This window comes from Thalassophryne amazonica, chromosome 1 (assembly GCF_902500255.1).
Source record: "Thalassophryne amazonica chromosome 1, fThaAma1.1, whole genome shotgun sequence".
Classification (NCBI taxonomy): Eukaryota; Metazoa; Chordata; class Actinopteri; order Batrachoidiformes; family Batrachoididae; genus Thalassophryne; species Thalassophryne amazonica.
The window spans coordinates 17,101,187-17,120,202 of NC_047103.1; the positions used below are offsets into that span (position 1 = coordinate 17,101,187).

The 19,016-nt window shown below is 45.6% G+C and overlaps 1 protein-coding gene across 1 annotated transcript in view; it reads left to right on the plus strand.

The window, feature by feature from the left end:
* Positions 1-19,016, plus strand: part of myo3a (myosin IIIA) — a 182,750-nt gene that overhangs the window by 91,613 nt on the left and 72,121 nt on the right. Inside the window, exons 15-17 of the mRNA XM_034166350.1 lie at positions 2,898-3,100; positions 6,275-6,373; positions 6,462-6,576. Of these exons, the coding sequence (XP_034022241.1) occupies positions 2,898-3,100; positions 6,275-6,373; positions 6,462-6,576 (417 nt within the window). The remainder of the gene's footprint in view (positions 1-2,897; positions 3,101-6,274; positions 6,374-6,461; positions 6,577-19,016) is intronic.

Below are 19,016 nucleotides of genomic sequence, written 5' to 3' on the forward strand. Positions count from 1 at the left end.
TTCTGTTTATCTGGACTCTGTCTCAGCCTGTGATATTGTGTCTCTCCGTGCCTTTTGACCTCAGCCTGTTCCTGACTATGTATTTTTTCCTTGCCCTCATCTGCACCTTTGCTACGCTGCCCGCCTTTCTGTGTATGTATATGTATATACGATGTTTATTTGAAATGGGACAGTGCATATTAATGGACATAGTTACATGTACAGTGAGGAAAATAAGTATTTAAACACCCTGCGATTTTGCAAGTTCTCCCACTTAGAAATCATGGTGGGGTCTGAAATTTTCATCTTAGGTGCATGTCCACTGTGAGAGACATAATCTAAAAAAAAATCTGGAAATCACAATGTATGATTTTTTTAATAATATATTTGTATGTTATTGCTGCAAATAAGTATTTGAACACCTGTGAAAATCAATGTTAATATTTGGTACAGTAGCCTTTGTTTGCAGTTACAGAGGTCAAACGTTTCCTGTAGTTTTTCACCAGGTTTGCACACACTGCAACAGGGATTTTGGTCCACTCCTCCATACAGATCTTCTCCAAATCTTTCAGGTTTGGAGTTTCAGCTCCCTCCAAAGATTTTCTATTGAGTTCAGGTCTGGAGACTGGCCAGGCCACTCCAGGACCTTGAAATGCTTCTTACAGAGCCCCTCCTTAGTTGCCCTGGCTGTGTGTTTGGGGTCATTGTCATGCTGGAAGACCCAGCCATGACCCATCTTCAATGCTGTTACTGAGGGAAGGAGGTTGTTTGCCAAAATCTCGCAATACATGACCCCATCCATCCTCACTTCAATACGGTGCAGTCGTCCTGTCCCCTTTGCAGACGAGCACCCCAGAGTATGATGTTTCCACCTCCATGCTTCACGGTTGGGATGGTTTTTTTGGGTTGTTCTCATCCTCTAAACATGGTAAGTGGAGTTGATTCCAAAAAGCTTTATTCTGGTCTCATCTGACCACATGACCTTCTCCCATGCCTCCTCTGCATCATCCAGATGGTCACTGGTGAACTTCAAACGGGCCTGGGCATGTGCTGGGTTGTGCAGGGGGACCTTGGTGCCCTCCAGGATTTTGAACCATGACAGCATCATGTGTTACTAATGTAATCTTTGTGACTGTGGTCCCAGCTCTCTTCAGGTCATTGACCAGGTCATCCTGTGTAGTTCTGAGCTTTCTCAGAATCATCCTTACCCCACAAAGTGAGATTTTGCAGGAAATCCCAGACCGAGGGAGATTGACAGTCATCTTGTGTTTCTTCCACTTTCTAATAAATAATCATAACAGTTGTTGTCTTCTGACCAAGCTGCTTGCCTGTTGTCCTGTAGTCCATCCCAGCCTTGTACAGGTCTACAGTTTTGTCCCTGGTGTCCTTAGACAGCGCTTTGGTCTTGGCTATGGTGGACAGGTTGGAGTGTGACTGATTGAGTGTGTGAACAGGTGTTTTTTATACAGGTAACAAGTTCAAACAGGTGCAATTAATACAGGTAAAGAGTGCAGAATAAGAGGGCGTCTTAAAGAAAAATTAACAGGTCTGTGTGAGCCAGAATTCTTCTTGATTGGCAGGTGTTCAAATACTTATTTGCAGCAGTGACATACAAATAAATTCTAAAAAAAAAAAAAATCATACATTGCGATTTCTGGATTTTTATTTTTTTTTATATTATGTCTCTCACAGTGGACATGCACCTAAGATGAAAATTTCAGACCCCTCCATGATTTCTAAGTGGGAGAACTTGCAAAATCGAAGGGTCACTATATTGATGCCAAATATGGAGGCAAAAAAGCACAAATTGCGACCAGTATAGGTTTTTTTGTGTGTGTGGGTTTAGTGTTTGATCTTCCTCTGACCTTGACCTTTGACTTTGACCTTGATCCTTTTGTGTGCTGAAAGGTGTCTCCATAGGACTGCTACATGTGAACGTACAAGAGTTCGCAATGATGATTTGCATGCTTTTTGACCCGCTTAAAAAAAATCTAAATTTTGCATATTTTCCATCATGACTTACATCTTTTGATATTTTCTGGATCCTCCCATCAAGCCCTTTAATTTGGTGTATTACAAGACATGTTTTACTCAAATCTTAAATTTTACCTAATTTAGGTCACCTTTGACCTCAAGCGAAACCCTGAAGGTCAAAGTCAATTGCCTATCCCAGGTAATGGCTTATGGGCGAGGCCAATCACTATGTTCATGCCAAATATGGAGGCAAAATTTAAAAATTGCAACCAGGGAAGTTGTTTAGTTGAATTTAGTGTTTGACCTTGCTGTGACCTTGACCTTTGACCTTGAGCTTGATCCTTTTGTGTGCTGAAAGGTATCTTGGTAGGGTTTCTATATGTGAAGTTGCAAGAGTCTGCAATGTAAACTGCTGCAGAGCGAGTTAAACGTGAAAAATACGATTACAAAAACAAACACACTGACAAACTTTGTTTTGGCAAGATAAAAAGTACACTAGAACAATACACAAAAAAATACCCAAATTAAAGAGGAGAAAATACAGAAATGACTTATACCCCAGCAGATATGGCAATCATCTGTATTCAGTGACTTTGAGGTGTTCAAGGATTGTTTATTTTTTTTTAAATCCAGCTATTGCTGCAGGAAAAAAAAAACCTCCCACCCAGTGTGTCAACTCAGTTCCTAAACTTCAGTGTCAAAGCAATTTCAGCATCCTGTCATCAGCTAGTTTCTGGCTCCAGCAGCTGCCAGTCATGGTCTCCAGTTTCATTTAAAAGAACGTTCCATTTCAATTCACTTTGAATGCAGTAATACAATAACAGGGGATGGAACTTTCACCTTTTGATAGATGTAACTGGGACAGAATGGCAGCAGGCAGGAATTCAGGTGCATGCTTCTATTTTCTTGTCACTTCCCTTCCTGAAATAATTTTCTTCATTCAGGCCAACAATCGGACGCTCCAGGAGAAGATCCTGCTGGTCAACAGCCTCGTGGAGGCTTTCGGAAACGCCTGCACCGTTATCAATGACAACTCCAGCAGATTCGGCAAATACCTGGAGATGAAGTTCACCTGTGGAGGAACAGTGATCGGAGCGCAAATATCCGAGTACCTGCTGGAGAAATCCAGAGTCATCCACCAGGCAGCGTAAATATCCTTTCTTTCTTTGTGACATCAGCACGGGCCTGATCTTTATTGTGCTGTAATGTTGTTCTGCCCTTCGTTTGACAGCGACCTTGACAAAGAAGTAAATTGTGACTCGACGCGTCCTGAGAGAACATTTGCCTTGAAGGTTATTTTTTACCTTGCAAGGAGTGGATCAGCACCGCGTAATGGACTCTGTCTCCTCTTCTTTTACCTCCACTTTCGTCTGAAACAGTCAACATTTGCCTTCAACCTGCGCTTCAGTCAATCTGTCTTTTCTGTTATTGTGCGTTTGGGGAGCGAGCAGGGTCAAGCGGATGGCCTAGCTTATTTCCTGTTTGATTTAAGATTGTGGCTGCTCAAGAGTCCTTCACGGAGCTTCAAAGGCAGATTTGAGTTTTCTATTAGAAAGCAAACAGACAGGTCAGAGGCTTTGATTTGGCTCTGAGCACTGCATCAAGGTTCGCTTTTCTTTGCTTTGTAGTTGTTTTTTTCAGATTTCAGACAAGGTTTTTGACCATTTTTATCTCTGTTACAGACTCTTTTGGTCAACAGCATTACTAAAACATATAAGCTGATATTTTAAAATTTGTGAAAATAGTTTGTTTGAACAGAACAAAAAAAGTCATCCAGAGAGAATTCTGTTTAGTTTGATTGATTTATGTATTTTCTGGAGAACTTTAATTGCTTCTCTAGCATTCTTAGATACTGATTGACCCTTAATCCTGACCTTTAGGGCCCTTCACACATATTGCAAATTTGGTTGAATTGCGCATGAAGCAGGAATCATACGCAACAGACACCCTCTCTACTTTTAAGATTAGGCTTAAAACTTTCCTTTTTGATCAGGTGACCCTGAACCATCCCTTAATTATGCTGCTATAGACTTAGACTGCTGGGGGGTTCCCATGATGCACTGAGTGTTTCTTTCTCTTTTTGCTCTGTATGCACCACTCTGCATTTAATCATTAGTGATTGATCTCTGCTCCCCTCCACAGCATGTCTTTTTCCTGGTTCTCTCCCTCAGCCCCAACCAGTCCCAGCAGAAGACTGCCCCTCCCTGAGCCTGGTTCTGCTGGAGGTTTCTTCCTGTTAAAAGGGAGTTTTTCCTTCCCACTGTCGCCAAGTGCTTGCTCACAGGGGGTCGTTTTGACCGTTGGGGTTTTTCCGTAATTATTGTATGGCCTTGCCTTACAATAAAGCGCCTTGGGGCAACTGTTTGTTGTGATTTGGCGCTATATAAGTAAAATTGATTTGATTTGATTTGATTTGGATGACGGTTCAGCGCACACATTACAAACACTGAACCCACCGCCATGATAGTTATATAAATAATTCCAACAATACCTACGTATGCAATTACATAACAAATAACGAGAATGAATGACCACATAACACATAGAGTGACACGTTGGTCTGGGTGCTGAATGGATGGGGGGCATGTCCGCCCACAACTGCGGCTGTAAAGAACTCTGCTCCTGGACATCCCAGCTTGAGAGCATATTCCATGTTTGGAAAGACATGAACTTACAACATTCCTCCATGAACCGTGTGTCTCTTCCTGCTGTCCTTATGTGGAAATACTTAAAACATCTTTCGCCTTTGCACCGAGCTGCAGGAGCCAGACATCCTTCATGTCCTTGTTGATTTCAGGCATTTTTCGGCACCAATTACAGGCCAGCAATGGTAGTACAATGGTAATTTTTCTGTCTGGTAATCAGAGCTTTTGGAAAGTGCAGGTTTGAATCCAGTGGGTGGCATGTATTCTTTATTTATTTTTTTATTTTCACAGCAGCTGCGCGATGTGGTTACACATTGTGCAGCTGCTCACACTGGGTTCCTGCATGCATGAACCATCGCAGTGGCATCATGCATGCTTGCTCGTCGGCTCAATGTTTTTGTGGTTCACTCATACGAGCTGTTCCGCAGTGAGTCACCCTGAGTTGTACTTATTTGTACTGTGTGAAGGGGGCCTTAGTCCTGATCCCTAACCTTTGGATGCTGCCAAAGATGATATACTTTCAGTATCCTCTTTCTGTCTTAGCTTGGTGCAATAATCAGAATCAAACTTCAAATATAGGATAAAAATCAATGGTCAGGGCTCAAACATTGTGGATCAAAGGCTCGACTTACTTGATCAGGGTCAAGGGGAACAAGACAAAATGTCAAAGGCAGGATCAAAGGAATCAAGATCAATGTTTTAAGAAAATATATCAAAGCCCATATATACCTCTTCATCTGCTCCCCTTAGAACATTTGTTGGGAAAATACTGATGCATGTTCCATGCTCCTATATGGCTATGACTGTACGCGCACTCTGATTAGCTGATTTCACGACTGATATTTTCCCATATCAGACCGTTACTGTGACAATCGAACTGGATCGCGTATCAAATTTGCGGCTTTATTTACAATATACTGTGTGTGTATGTGTATATATATATATATATATATATGTATATATATATATATATATGTGTGTGTGTGTGTGTGTCATTGTTTATTTAGTAAAGTTACAATTGTGATTTAATATGTTGTATTACTGTGGCGATAGCTTAGCATTAGGTGTGATGCCAAAGTGCTGATGACATTGCAGGTACCATTAGCATGAGCTAAGTGTTACCATTGCTGATAACGGGATGTCTAATATGCTTTAAAAATAAAGTACCCATTTCGCTAAGAAAAATGTAACTGCACATCTTCAAATAATTTTACATCTTACCTGAAAAAATGACAATGTGTATCCGTGTTTTTTAGTTTTTCACCAGACAGGCTAGGCTGAGGACCTGAGCGAGGGGAGCGCTTTAAAGCAGTGATTTTTTTATGTGTCTTGAAATCTTGCTGGCATCACATTAATGTGATGCTAATGGGCTAACATTACCATGAAAAGTCTAATGTCACACAATGTGATGTTAATGTACTAATGTTAGCACAAACGAGGATTTATAATTTTTTAAAAATATTTCGAGGTAGAATTTTGCTGAGAAAAATCTTAATTGTACATGTTGCCCAGAACAAATGACAACATAACTATGTGCAGTTTTTGAGTTGTTCACCAGACAGACAAACTATGATAGAGACAGATTTGGTCTTTACAGAACTATGGTACAGATGGTAATTTTATCATGTGCTTTAAAGCCTTAAAGTTCAGAGCTCCGTCTTTATCTTTCTCCACAGAGGCGAGAAAAACTTCCACATCTTCTACTCCATTTATGCCGGTCTGGCAGACAGGAAGAAACTCGCTCACTACAAACTCTCCGACAGTAAAATGCCAAAGTAAGTTGGACATTCTTCAGCCTTTCTCTTCCTCTGGTAATACCATGAATTGTCTTCCCGCCATGTGTGTTTGTTTTTGGTTGCTCAGGTACCTGTGTAATGAGCACCTTAAACTAGGGCCCGACATCGTGAGCAACACCTTTAACAAGGAGCAGTTTGACGCAGTGGAGCAGTGCTTCAAAGTCATTGGATTCACCCTTGAGGTAGAGAACGCTGCACAAATAACTGCCAATGAGGTTTAGCGGTGTAACCCTTCGTCCTGGCAAACAGATGTGATGCACCCTCGCTATTAATAACATGGCTGTGTTGGAAAGCCTGACTCATGATGCAGCATGAAGCTGGCACTGCTTTGAAGGCTAATGAGGCTCAAAGAACTTATTGTCTTTGGGGTCCACACGTCAATAACACTTATCCTGGGACTTCCGGTGGTGCGCAACGCGGTATGGCCGCATAAAAGTGATCTCTGGCATTAGCCTCATATTTTCCCCGACTCGAGAGCAGCATTTTAGGTCAAACTACTAAATTCTATGATAGGAATGAGTGGGGACAAAAATAAGAAGGGAAGATACGGTCGACGGAACATTCCCGATGGTAAAATGGAGAACGAAGTCACTGCTGGCGCGGAAGGTTCGCTAACAGCGGGACAAGATGGCGAACGAGGCGAGGGCCTGGATGTAATCCGCGGCGCTGTGGGTGATGTTTTTGCGACTGAAATGGCTGTTCTCCGAGCCGAATTGAAAAACAACTTTAAGGAATTGCACACAGAATTTCGGGAGTACATAAAGAAACAGATGGTCGATTTTACAAAAGAAATAAATCAAAAACTACGAGACACCGCAGACCAAGTGGACCAGGTGACTGAGCGAGTAAAGCAGGTAGAGGACACCATTGCGGATTCGGAACTCTGGGACATCGGAGTCAAAAACACCCTCATACAACTACTAGAAAATCAGCGGATCTTGCAGGACAAGGTGGATGATTTGGAGGGACGTGCGAGGCGGAAAAACATCAGGATGTACGGCGTCCCTGAAGACTTAGAGGGCACATCCATTGCTACCTTTGTTGAAAATTTTATTAAAAGTCAGCTGGGCGCTGACATCGGCCTGGACCGAGCCCTCTGCATTGAACGTGCTTATCGTGCATCAGAACTGAACCCACCTGCAAGCGCACCCCCACGCTCAATAATAGTCTGCTTCCTTCGGTTCTCCGACAAAGAAAAGATCCTACACGCAGCTTGGAAAAAAGGGGTAAAGGTGCAAAACAAGCAGGTCTATTTCGACCATGACTACGCGCCAGAAGTGCAGAAAAAGAGACGCGAGTATATCCCCATCAAGAAAGCCCTGAAAGGGAATGGAATTCGCTTCCAGACACCGTTAAGTAAGATGCGAGTACATTATTCATCAGGCAGTGTGCTCTATAATAACGCGATTCAGGCTGCAGAGGATCTGCGAAAGCGGGGAATAACGGTGGATGAGATCAGCACGGGAGCCCGGACCAAAAAGATCATAGGAGAGACCCTCGTGGAGTTGCTGCCGTGGGAGATGCAGGAAGAATCCCGCAAGGTTGACTTTCAACAACATGTCAGGGAGAAACTCAGGGGATTCCAGATGGAACGGGGAAACGCCCAAATAAGCAAATGACGTCACCTGTTTTCACAGTTTAATTTTGACTGGGCTAATTGTACTGTCTTGGATATGGAGTGGTATCTTCCTTCTCATTTCATAGTATAGGAGGGGCTGATGCCTAAGGACGTAATTATAGCACACCAAATTTACCTTATCAGGCTAAGGGTGGTTTTTTTGTTTGCTTTTTACTTTTATTTTTGGCCTACACTGATGAGGGGCCCCACTTTGTGGCCAGTCCCCTTACTACCAAAGGACAATGCTTTATCCTTGTTTGTGGAAGTTCTTGTGATGTGTGTTTTTATTTGGTTTCAAGTTCAGGTTATGATGCTGTGAGGTCTGGGATGATTTATAAGTTCGAATTTCATCGATTATCATAATGACCTTTAAAAATTATAATATACTGTCACTAAATGTTAATGGGCTGAACAATCCTATAAAGAGGAGTAAGTTAATTGCTAAAATGAAAAGGGAAAAGGTGGATATATTGCATTGGCAGGAAACACATCTCTCTAAGATAGAGCATGAGAAACTAAAGAAAATGGGCTTTACACATACATACTATTCTTCTCACAAAAGTGGCAAAAATAGGGGAGTAGCTATTCTTATTTCAAATAAAATAAAGTTTGAATTCGTGGCTGACATAAGTGATGAGGAGGGTAGATTTGTTTTGGTGAAAGGTAAAATAGACCAAAAAGATGTGACATTATTAAACATTTATGCGCCCCCAGGGAGTAAAATAGAATTTTTTAAAAAGGTGTTTAATTTAATTTCCACAGAAACTCAGGGACCCCTTATTTGCGCAGGAGATTTCAATTTATTGTTAAACCCTCAAATGGACACAAATAACACTGGCCGAAGAAACACACTGTTGAGAAGCATGTAAAAAGAATCGTACGGGACTTGGGGCTGATTGATTGCGATTATTTCACAAGTCAGCATCAGGATTTACTTTTTACTCCGCTCGACATGGGGTGTATTCAAGGATAGATTATTGTTTCATGTATAATAGGGATATAAACAGGATAAGGGATTGTAGAATAGGTCAAAGAGATATCTCTGACAACTCAGGAGTTTACGTAACATTACATTTAGATGGGAGACAGAGAAACACTCTGTGGAGATTAAATACTAGTATGCTGGACGATCCCAGGTTCATAAAAGTTATGATAACAGAGCTTGAGCAGTACTTAGAGGACAATAATAATGGGGAAACAAATCCAAGCATTGTGTGGGACGCGGCTAAAGCTGTCCTTAGAGGAAAGATAATAGCCAAGGCAGCCATGATGAAGAGGAAAAAGGCACAAGAATTGCTACAGCTACAAAATAGACTAAAAATCTTAGAGCATTTACATCTGACTAATAAGGATACTACAGTGACACATCAAATCTGTTGGGAAGGTGTCGTAGCACGGACCCACAACAGGGGGCGCAAATGAACGGACAATGAGTAAGCCAAAAAGTAACAATTTAATGTTGTGATAATACACAACTAAATTTACAGAAATTTGCACAGTCAATTAACACCAGGTGACGTGTGGGCAGGCTCGAAGATAGGAGACCCTCGACGAGAGAGAAGCCGCGTCCCACACGGCTTCCACCACCAACGGTCTGAAGAACACCGTAGCCGCCAAGTCCCGAATCCCCAGGTGGCCTCTGTCTTCGGCTGTCGACCCTGGTACTGCTGGCAGAAAGCAGAGATAAGATGAATGAGTGTGAGTCCGCACACTCAGTAATCCACAGTCCATACACAGTTAGGAGGGAGCTCCTCCACCTCCAATCACACACTCGTGCAGCTCCTGGTTAACCACTTATCTGGTTTGGGGTGTGAGGCGAAGCCGTCGCTGTCACACCAAACGCCAATTCCACAGACAAGGAACACTCCAGGAAAACGGCTGCAACAGAAGTTCAGGTTATTACACACAAAGTGTCAGTCAGCAGAGAAATTACCTCTTCAATAGTAGTCGATTTCTCGGCGAGGAGGTGGAGTTGCAGTCCGGCTTATAAAGTGGTGTAGATGAGTGACAGCTGGTGCGATGAGTGACAGCTGTCACTTCTTCTGGGTCTGGCGCCCTCTCGTGCTTGGAGCCCGCACTCCAAGCAGGGCGCCCTCTGGTGGTGGTGGGCCAGCAGTACCTCCTCTTCAGCGGCCCACATAACAGGACGATCAGGCTTGTCCGGGTGTCTTTTGTAGAAATCGGCCAGGAGGGCCGGGTCCAGGATGAAGCTCCTCTTCACCCAGGAGCGTTCTTCAGGTCCATACCCCTCCCAGTCCACCAGATATTGGAACCCCCGGCCCTTACAATGGACGTCCAGGAGCCTGCGGACTGTCCAACCAGGCTCCCCGTCGATGAGCCGGGCAGGAGGCGGCGTAGGTCCAGGTGCACAGAGGGGCGAGGTGTGGTGTGGCTTGATGCGGGACACATGGAATACAGGGTGGATCCGCAGTGAAGCTGGGAGTTGGAGCTTCACTGCGGCCGGGTTGATGATTTTGAGGATCTTAAATGGTCCAATGTATCTGTCCTTCAACCTAGGGGAGTCCACACAGAGAGGAATGTCCTTTGTTGAAAGCCACACCTCCTGCCCGGGCTGGTATGTGGGGGCCGGGGAACGCCGGCGGTCCGCATGGGTCTTGGCCCTCGTCCGGGCCTTTAACAGGGCAGAGCGGGCGGTCCGCCACACCCGGCGGCACCTCCTGAGGTGGGCCTGGACCGAGGGCACACCGACCTCTCCCTCCACCAGCGGGAACAATGGGGGCTGGTACCCCAAACATGCCTCAAAAGGGGAGAGGCCGGTAGCAGACGAGACTTGGCTGTTATGGGCATACTCGATCCAGGCCAGATGGTGACTCCAGGCCGCCGGGTGCGCGGAGGTGACGCAGCGAAGGGCCTGTTCCAACTCCTGGTTAGCCCGCTCTGCCTGGCCGTTTGTCTGGGGGTGGTACCCGGACGAGAGACTCACGGTGGCCCCCAGCTCCTTACAGAAACTCTTCCACACCTGCGAAGAGAACTGGGGACCACGATCTGATACAATGTCCGATGGTATCCCATGCAGCCGCATGACGTGGTGGACCAGGAGGTCTACCGTCTCCTAGGCTGTCGGGAGCTTCGGGAGGGCCACGAAGTGGGCCACCTTGGAGAACCGGTCCACTATCGTGAGAATTACGGTGTTGCCCTGGGACGGCGGGAGGCCCGTGATGAAGTCCAGGCCGATGTGAGACGAGGGGAGATGAGGCACCGGCAGGGGTTGGAGGAGTCCCGAGGTCCTCCGATGGTCTGCCTTGCCCCTGGCGCAGATGGTACAGGCCTGGACGTAGTCCCGGACGTCGGTTTCCAGGGACGCCCACCAGAAGCGCTGCTGGACTACTGCCATGGTCCTACGCACTCCGGGATGACAGGACAGCTTGGACCCGTGACAGAAGTCCAATACGGCAGCTCTTGCCTCTGGTGGGACGTACAGTCTGTTCTTGGGGCCGGTCCCCGGGTCCGGGCTCCTTGCCAGGGCCTCCCGGACGGTCTTCTCCACGTCCCAGGTGAGGGAGGCCACGACAGTGGACTCGGGGATGATGGTCTCGGTGGGGTTCGACAGCCCCGCTTTGGCTTCTTCTTCATGCACCCAGGACAATGCATCTGATTTTTGGTTCTTGGTCCCGGGGCGGTATGTGATCCGGAAGTCAAAGCGCCCGAAGAACAGAGACCAGCGGGCTTCCCTGGGGTTCAACCGCTTGGCGGTCCGGATGTACTCCAGGTTCCGATGGTCCGTGAAAACCGTGAAGGGCAACGATGCCCCCTCCAGCAGGTGTCTCCACTCTTCAAGAGCCTCCTTCACCGTGAGGAGCTCCCGATTGCCGACGTCATAGTTCCGTTCAGCTGGGGTCAACCTGCGGGAAAAATAGGCACAAGGATGGAGAACCTTATCAGCCTCCACGCTCTGGGACAGCACGGCTCCTATCCCTGAGTCAGAGGCATCCACTTCCACTATGTACTGGCGATCAGGATCAGGCTGCACCAGAACTGGTGCAGTCGAGAACCGGCGTTTCAACTCCTGCAACGCGGCTTCGCACCGATCCGACCAGGCGAAGGGGACCTTGGTGGAGGTCAGGGCAGTCAGGGGGCTAACTACCTGACTGTAACCTTTAATGAACCTCCTGTAGAAATTTGCAAAGCCGAGGAACTGCTGCAATTTCCTGCGGCTTGTTGGTTGGGGCCAATGTCTCACCGCCGCAACCTTGGCCGGATCAGGGGTGACAGAGTTGGAGGAGATGATGAACCCCAGGAAGGACAAAGAAGTGCGGTGGAACTCGCACTTCTCGCCCTTCACAAACAGCCGGTTCTCCAACAACCGCTGTAGGACCTGACGTACATGCTGGACATGGGTCTCAGGGTCCGGGGAAAAGATGAGTATATCGTCCAGATATACGAAGACGAACCGATGCAGGAAGTCCCGCAAGGCGTCATTTACCAAAGCTTGGAACGTTGCGGGGGCGTTAGTGAGGCCGAACGGCATGACCAGGTACTCAAAGTGACCTAATGGGGTGTTAAATGCCGTCTTCCATTCATCTCCCTTCCGGATCCGAACCAGGTGGTACGCGTTTCTAAGATCCAATTTAGTGAAAATTTGGGCTCCATGCAGGGGCGTGAACACTGAATCCAACAGAGGTAATGGGTATTGGTTGCGAACCGTGATCTCGTTCAGCCCTCTGTAATCAATGCATGGACGGAGTCCGCCGTCCTTTTTGCCCACAAAAAAGAAACCAGCACCCATCGGGGAGGTGGAGTTCCAGATCAGCCCGGCAGCTAAAGAGTCCCGGATGTAGGTCTCCATTGATTCGCGTTCCGGACGTGAGAGGTTGTACAACCTACTGGACGGGTACTCAGTGCCCGGGACCAAATCGATGGCACAATCGTACGGTCGGTGCGGGGGAAGTGTGAGCGCCAGATCTTTGCTGAAAACGTCAGCAAGATCGTGGTACTCCTTTGGCACCGCCGATAGATTGGGGGGGACTTTAACCTCCTCATTAGCCGTCGTGCCGGGAGGAACCGAGGATCCTAAACACTCCCGGTGGCAGGTTTCGCTCCACTGCGTCACAACCCCAGACGGCCAATCTATCCGGGGATTGTGCTTCACCATCCATGGAAATCCCAAAATCACTCGGGAGGTAGAAGGTGTTACATGGAACACGATCTCCTCCCTGTGATTTCCAGACACAACCAAGGTCACTGGCTGTGTCTGATGTGTAATTAATGGAAGCAGGGTGCCATCTAGTGCTCGCACCTGCAATGGTGCCGGCAGAGCCACCAGGGGGAGCCCTACTTCCTTTGCCCATCCGCTATCCAGCAGATTCCCTTCCGACCCCGTGTCTACCAGTGCTGGGGCGTGAAGGGTTAAATCCCCACAAAGGATCGTTACTGGGATTCGTGCAGATTTGCGGGGTTTCCCTGCGTGCGTGTTATGGCCCACCCTTAGCCCAGTTTCTAAGGACGGCCGTTGTAGTTTGACCGTTTTGGGGCAGTCCTTCTGCATATGCTCACAAGAGCCGCAGACAAAACATTCCCCGCGGGCCAGCCTCCTTTGTCTGACATTTGTTTTTATTTTGGCCCTGCTCGTGTCCATAGCCTCCTCAGTAGGGGGAGCTGTAGCCACACGGAGCTCTCTGGCAGTGAAGCGTGGGGACGACGTCACCCTTTCGGAACCGGAAGGGGGAGGGACGGCTCGTGCCCGGTCACGCCCCCCGGCCTGCTCCCGACGATGCTCATTCAAACGGTTGTCTAAGCGTATAACCAAATCGACAAGCCCTTCAAAATCCCACGGTTCCACCTTAGCCAGCAGGTGCTCCTTCAGGACCAGAGACAGTCCATTTACAAAGGCGGCGCGGAGCGCAACGTTATTCCAGCCGGACCTCGCTGCCGCGATGCGGAAGTCGACTGCATACTCGGCTGCGCTGCGGCGTCCCTGTCTCATTGACAGCAGCACGCTCGAAGCGGTCTCGCCTCTGTTGGGATGGTCAAAAACTTGTTTGAACTCCCGTATAAACTCAGCATAAGACGTTAGGAGCCGTGAATTCTGCTCCCAAAGCGCCGTAGCCCAGGCGCGTGCCTCTCCTCGAAGCAGACTAATAACATAAGCCACCCGGCTGGCGTCTGACTCGTACATGACAGGACGCTGTGAAAAGACGAGCGAACACTGCATGAGGAAATCTGTGCACGTCTCAACACAGCCTCCGTACGGCTCCGGAGGGCTTATGTATGCTTCAGGGGACGGTGGGGGGGGTCGTTGAACGACCAGTGGAACGTCTGTTACAGGCCCAGGACCAGCCAGAGGAGTGGCTGCAGCAGCGCCCTGATCGCGCGCTTCCACCCTGGCAGTGAGAGCCTCCACCCTCCGGTTAAGGAGAACATTCTGCTCGGACACTAAATCCAGCCGAGCTGTGAAGGCGGTTAAGATTTGCTGCAGCTCACTCAACACGCCTCCCGCTGACGCCTGTGCTCCTGGCCCTTCCATTGGCCGTTCAAGCTCGGGTTGACGCCCCTCGGAATCCATGACGATTGGCCGAGAAATCCTGTTGGAAAGGTGTCGTAGCATGGACCCACAACAGGGGGCGCAAATGAACGGACAATGAGTAAGCCAAAAAGTAACAATTTAATGTTGTGATAATACACAACTAAATTTACAGAAATTTGCACAGTCAATTAACACCAGGTGACGTGTGGGCAGGCTCGAAGATAGGAGACCCCCGACGAGAGAGAAGCCGTGTCCCACACGGCTTCCACCACCAACGGTCTGAAGAACACCGGAGCCGCCAAGTCTTCGGCTGTCGACCCTGGTACTGCTGGCAGAAAGCAGAGATAAGATGAATGAGTGTGAGTCCGCACACTCAGTAATCCACAGTCCATACACAGTTAGGAGGGAGCTCCTCCACCTCCAATCACACACTCATGCAGCTCCTGGTTAACCACTTATCTGGTTTGGGGTGTGAGGCAAAGCCGTCGCTGTCACACCAAACGCCAATTCCACAGACAAGGAACACTCCAGGAAAACGGCTGCAACAGAAGTTCAGGTTATTACACACAAAGTGTCAGTCAGCAGGGAAATTACCTCTTCAATACTAGTCGATTTCTCGGCGAGGAGGTGGAGTTGCAGTCCGGCTTATAAAGTGGTGTAGATGAGTGACAGCTGGTGCGATGAGTGACAGCTGTCACTTCTTCTGGGTCTGGCGCCCTCTCGTGCTTGGAGCCCGCACTCCAAGCAGGGCACCCTCTGGTGGTGGTGGGCCAGCAGTACCTCCTCTTCAGCGGCCCACATAACAAAATCAGACAAATAAAACAGGAAATAGATAGGATTTTGGGTGAAGAGGTAGAGAAAAATATTTGATTTATGAAACAAAAATACTATGAAATAGGACCCAAAGCAACTAAACTCTTAGCATGGCGGATCCAAAAACAGAAAGCTGAAAATACTATTTACAAAATTAGAGACCCGACAAATAATAAATTAGTAACTGACCTAGAAAAAATTCATAACGCTTTTGAAAGCTACTATAGATCTTTATATAGACGATCTAAGTATGTTGATGAAAGCATAATAGCAGATTTTTTAAACTCGTTAGACCTCCCATCAATTGGTTCAGATGCAAATAATAGATTAACTTCATTAATAACCCATGAGGAAATAGATAAGGCTATATCAGCTCTTAATTCAAACAAATCACCAGGCACTGATGGGTTCCCTCCTGAATGGTATAAAACTTTGAGGGGAAGCCTTATACCTCTATTACAAAGTAGCTTTAATTATATCCTCAAGGGCGGAATGGTACCTCCCTCTTGGAAGGAGGCCTTTATATCCATGATACCAAAAGAGGGAAAGGACAAAACCGACTGCAAATCTTATAGGCCAATAAGCGTATTGAACTCTGACTACAAATTATATACAACTATACTAGTACGGAGAATGGACACTATAATGCCCTCTTTGATTGATGAGGACCAAACGGGTTTTTTGAAAAATAGGCAAACCCATGACAATATTAGGAGAGCGTTGCATATTATTGAACAGATCAATAAGGGGAAACTCAGTGCAGTTATTCTTAGTTTAGATGCAGAAAAAGCATATGAGTCGGTATATTGGGATTTTCTTTACTTAGTAATGAAGAGATCTGGTTTCTGCCAGGAATTCATAAATTGTATCCAAGCCCTTTATTCGTCACCTACTGCCAGAATTAAAATCAATGGTAGTCTTTCCAACTCTATAGTACTGGAGCGGGGCTGTAGACAAGGGTGTCCAGCCAGTCCAAACCTTTTTAACTTGTTCATTGAACCTATTGCCCAGGCAATTCATCAGGAGTCAGCAGTGAAGGGTATCCTAATTGGCGAGGAGGAGTACAAAGTGAGTTTATACGCAGATGATGTCATTATCACAATCACAGATCCTGCATTGGGCCTACCGGTGTTGATGAAGATGCTAGAGACATATGGATCATACTCAGGATATACACTCAATGTAAATAAAACACAAGTTATGTCATTTAATTTTTCCCCAGAGCAGTCTCCCCTGTCTAAATACAATTTTAATTGGAATTCGACTAGGATAAAATATTTGGGAGTAAATTTACCAAAAGACTTGTCCCGAATATTTGAAATGAATTATAGACATACAAACAATCAATCAATCAATCAACTTTTTTCTTATATAGCGCCAAATCACAACAAACAGTTGCCCCAAGGCGCTCAACAAAGAGATATACAACGAACTCAGTGCCTGGAGCCTGCTCCCCCTTGATTTCGGCAACAGAATACAGATTATTAAGATGAATATTCTCCCAAAACTATTGTACTTGTTTCTTGCTTTACCTATTTCCATACCTGAGAAACAATTCCGGGACTGGAATAAACACATCTCGAGATTTATTTGGTTCAATAAAAGACCAAGGGTTAGGTTTTGTACATTACAGTTGCCGAGGGAGAGAGGGGGGTTGGCTCTGCCCTCTTTGAGGGATTATTATATATCTGCACAGGTGAAATACTTGGTTTGTTGGTGTAACCCATCCTATAGCGCACGATGGAAAACAATTGAGGTGTCTCTGTCAAGAATACCAATTCAGTCCAGATTGGGGTTTGTAACTCATGAAAAGGAATTCTTCTCAACAACTAGCCAATGGATCACCTTGGCACTAAAGGTGTGGGAGGAGCTGGTTAAGAAACTACAGCTTCAGGAAGAGATAAAAGTCCTAAGATGGCCAGCATATTACCCAGAGTTTTTACCCGCTGCCCAGGACAGTAGATTCAAACAGTGGGTGTGGCGGGGATTGACTGCTACATGCACGTTTATTAAAAAGTCTGGACCAATTCCCTTTGACACTTTGTGCAAGATTGGTGGCCTTAATAGACAAGATTTTTTTTAGATATTTGCAACTCCGTGATTATATTGTTAAAAAAAACAAGCAATTGCACTGTCAGAGACTTCTCAATTGTTAATGTTTTTACTAATGCTTATAACCTTGGAAGTAACAAAGCTCTATAAGTAAGCTATACCAGGGCCTAATTAAATCTAAAGGGAACTCCACAGATAAAAAAAAAAAAATGGGAGAAGGAAATCAATATTGATATAACAGAGGACATGTGGATAAAGAGCTGGGAAACACAATTCACAACAACAAACTCTAACACCTGGCGGGACTTTTGTTGGAAAAACATCATCTGCTTCTTTATAACACCCAGACAAAAGGCTAAATTCTGTACTACCCCTGCTGTGTGCTGGAGAGGCTGTGGGGAGGTCATGGCAGATCACGGACATATATTCTGGTCTTGCCCATTCATACAACTTTTTTGGACGGAAGTAACAAAAATATGCTCCAAAACTCTGGGCTTTAATGTGGACAGTTCATTTGTATCCATGTACTTGGGATGTTTCCCTGATGAGTGGGCCACAGACGACATCTATCTTTTGAAAATCCTCTTGGCATCAGCCAAGAAAGCTATTACAAAATGTTGGTTGACTAAAGACCCGCCCACTATAAGCCTTTTCATCTCCATAGTAGAGAGCATTAAGATGATGGAAACTATGACTTATACCCTGCGGCTACAAGGCGACTTGGGAAAGAGACGCTGGAGAAAATGGCTGGACTTTAAAAAGAGTTGTGACAGGAAAATGAATGTATAAAATCTGTAATCTCTGTATGGTTTGACATGTTGATCTCCTTTGACCTCACAATGTTGCATTTGTTATATGTTCAAAATACTTACAAATAAAAAGTAAAAAAACAAAACAAAAACAAAACACTTATCCCATAATTTCTCCGCAGTGCTGAAGGAGGCACTCCATTTGTTGTCTGGCATGAAATCGCAGAGTATCGAAGACGTTTTTCTTTGAGACAGCTGTAGTCCAATTAATTTTAGTAATAATTATTCATACAGGCTTCAAAAATGCTGCAGGACCATGAAAGCCGCCTTTTGTTTGTTTTATTACCCAAGGCCAACATATGGCCATCGGGTATTGCGAAGACCTGAGAGTTTTTCAACTTAGTTTATTGTCAATAAAAATGCCAAGAAATTTAGTTTCAGATACAGTTTCAATTTCAGCATTGTTCAATAATAAGTTTCTATTTAAATTCCTGGGCTTATTTCCGAATATAATACACTTTGTCTTACCAAAATGAAGTGACAATTTATTAGAGTTAAACCAATATTTAAAATTTTGCAATTCCCTCTCAATCATGTCCAAGAGTTGGCCCAAATGATCCCCACTACTGAACACAGTCGTATCATCCGCAAACAAAATACAACAAACAGAATTTGACACCAAACCTATATCAACATACAACAAAAACAGTAACAGCCAAAGGACTGACCCCTGGGGCACCCCACATGTAATCCTCAACAATTCAGAATTTATCCCACCAAAATGGGCACACTGATACTGAATTATTACTAAAGACATTAGCTTACTCTTAATTAACTGCCAGTTCATGCTTAACTAATGCTATTTTGTAAAGTGTTACCAAAATATAGAGTAAGAATAAAAATGAG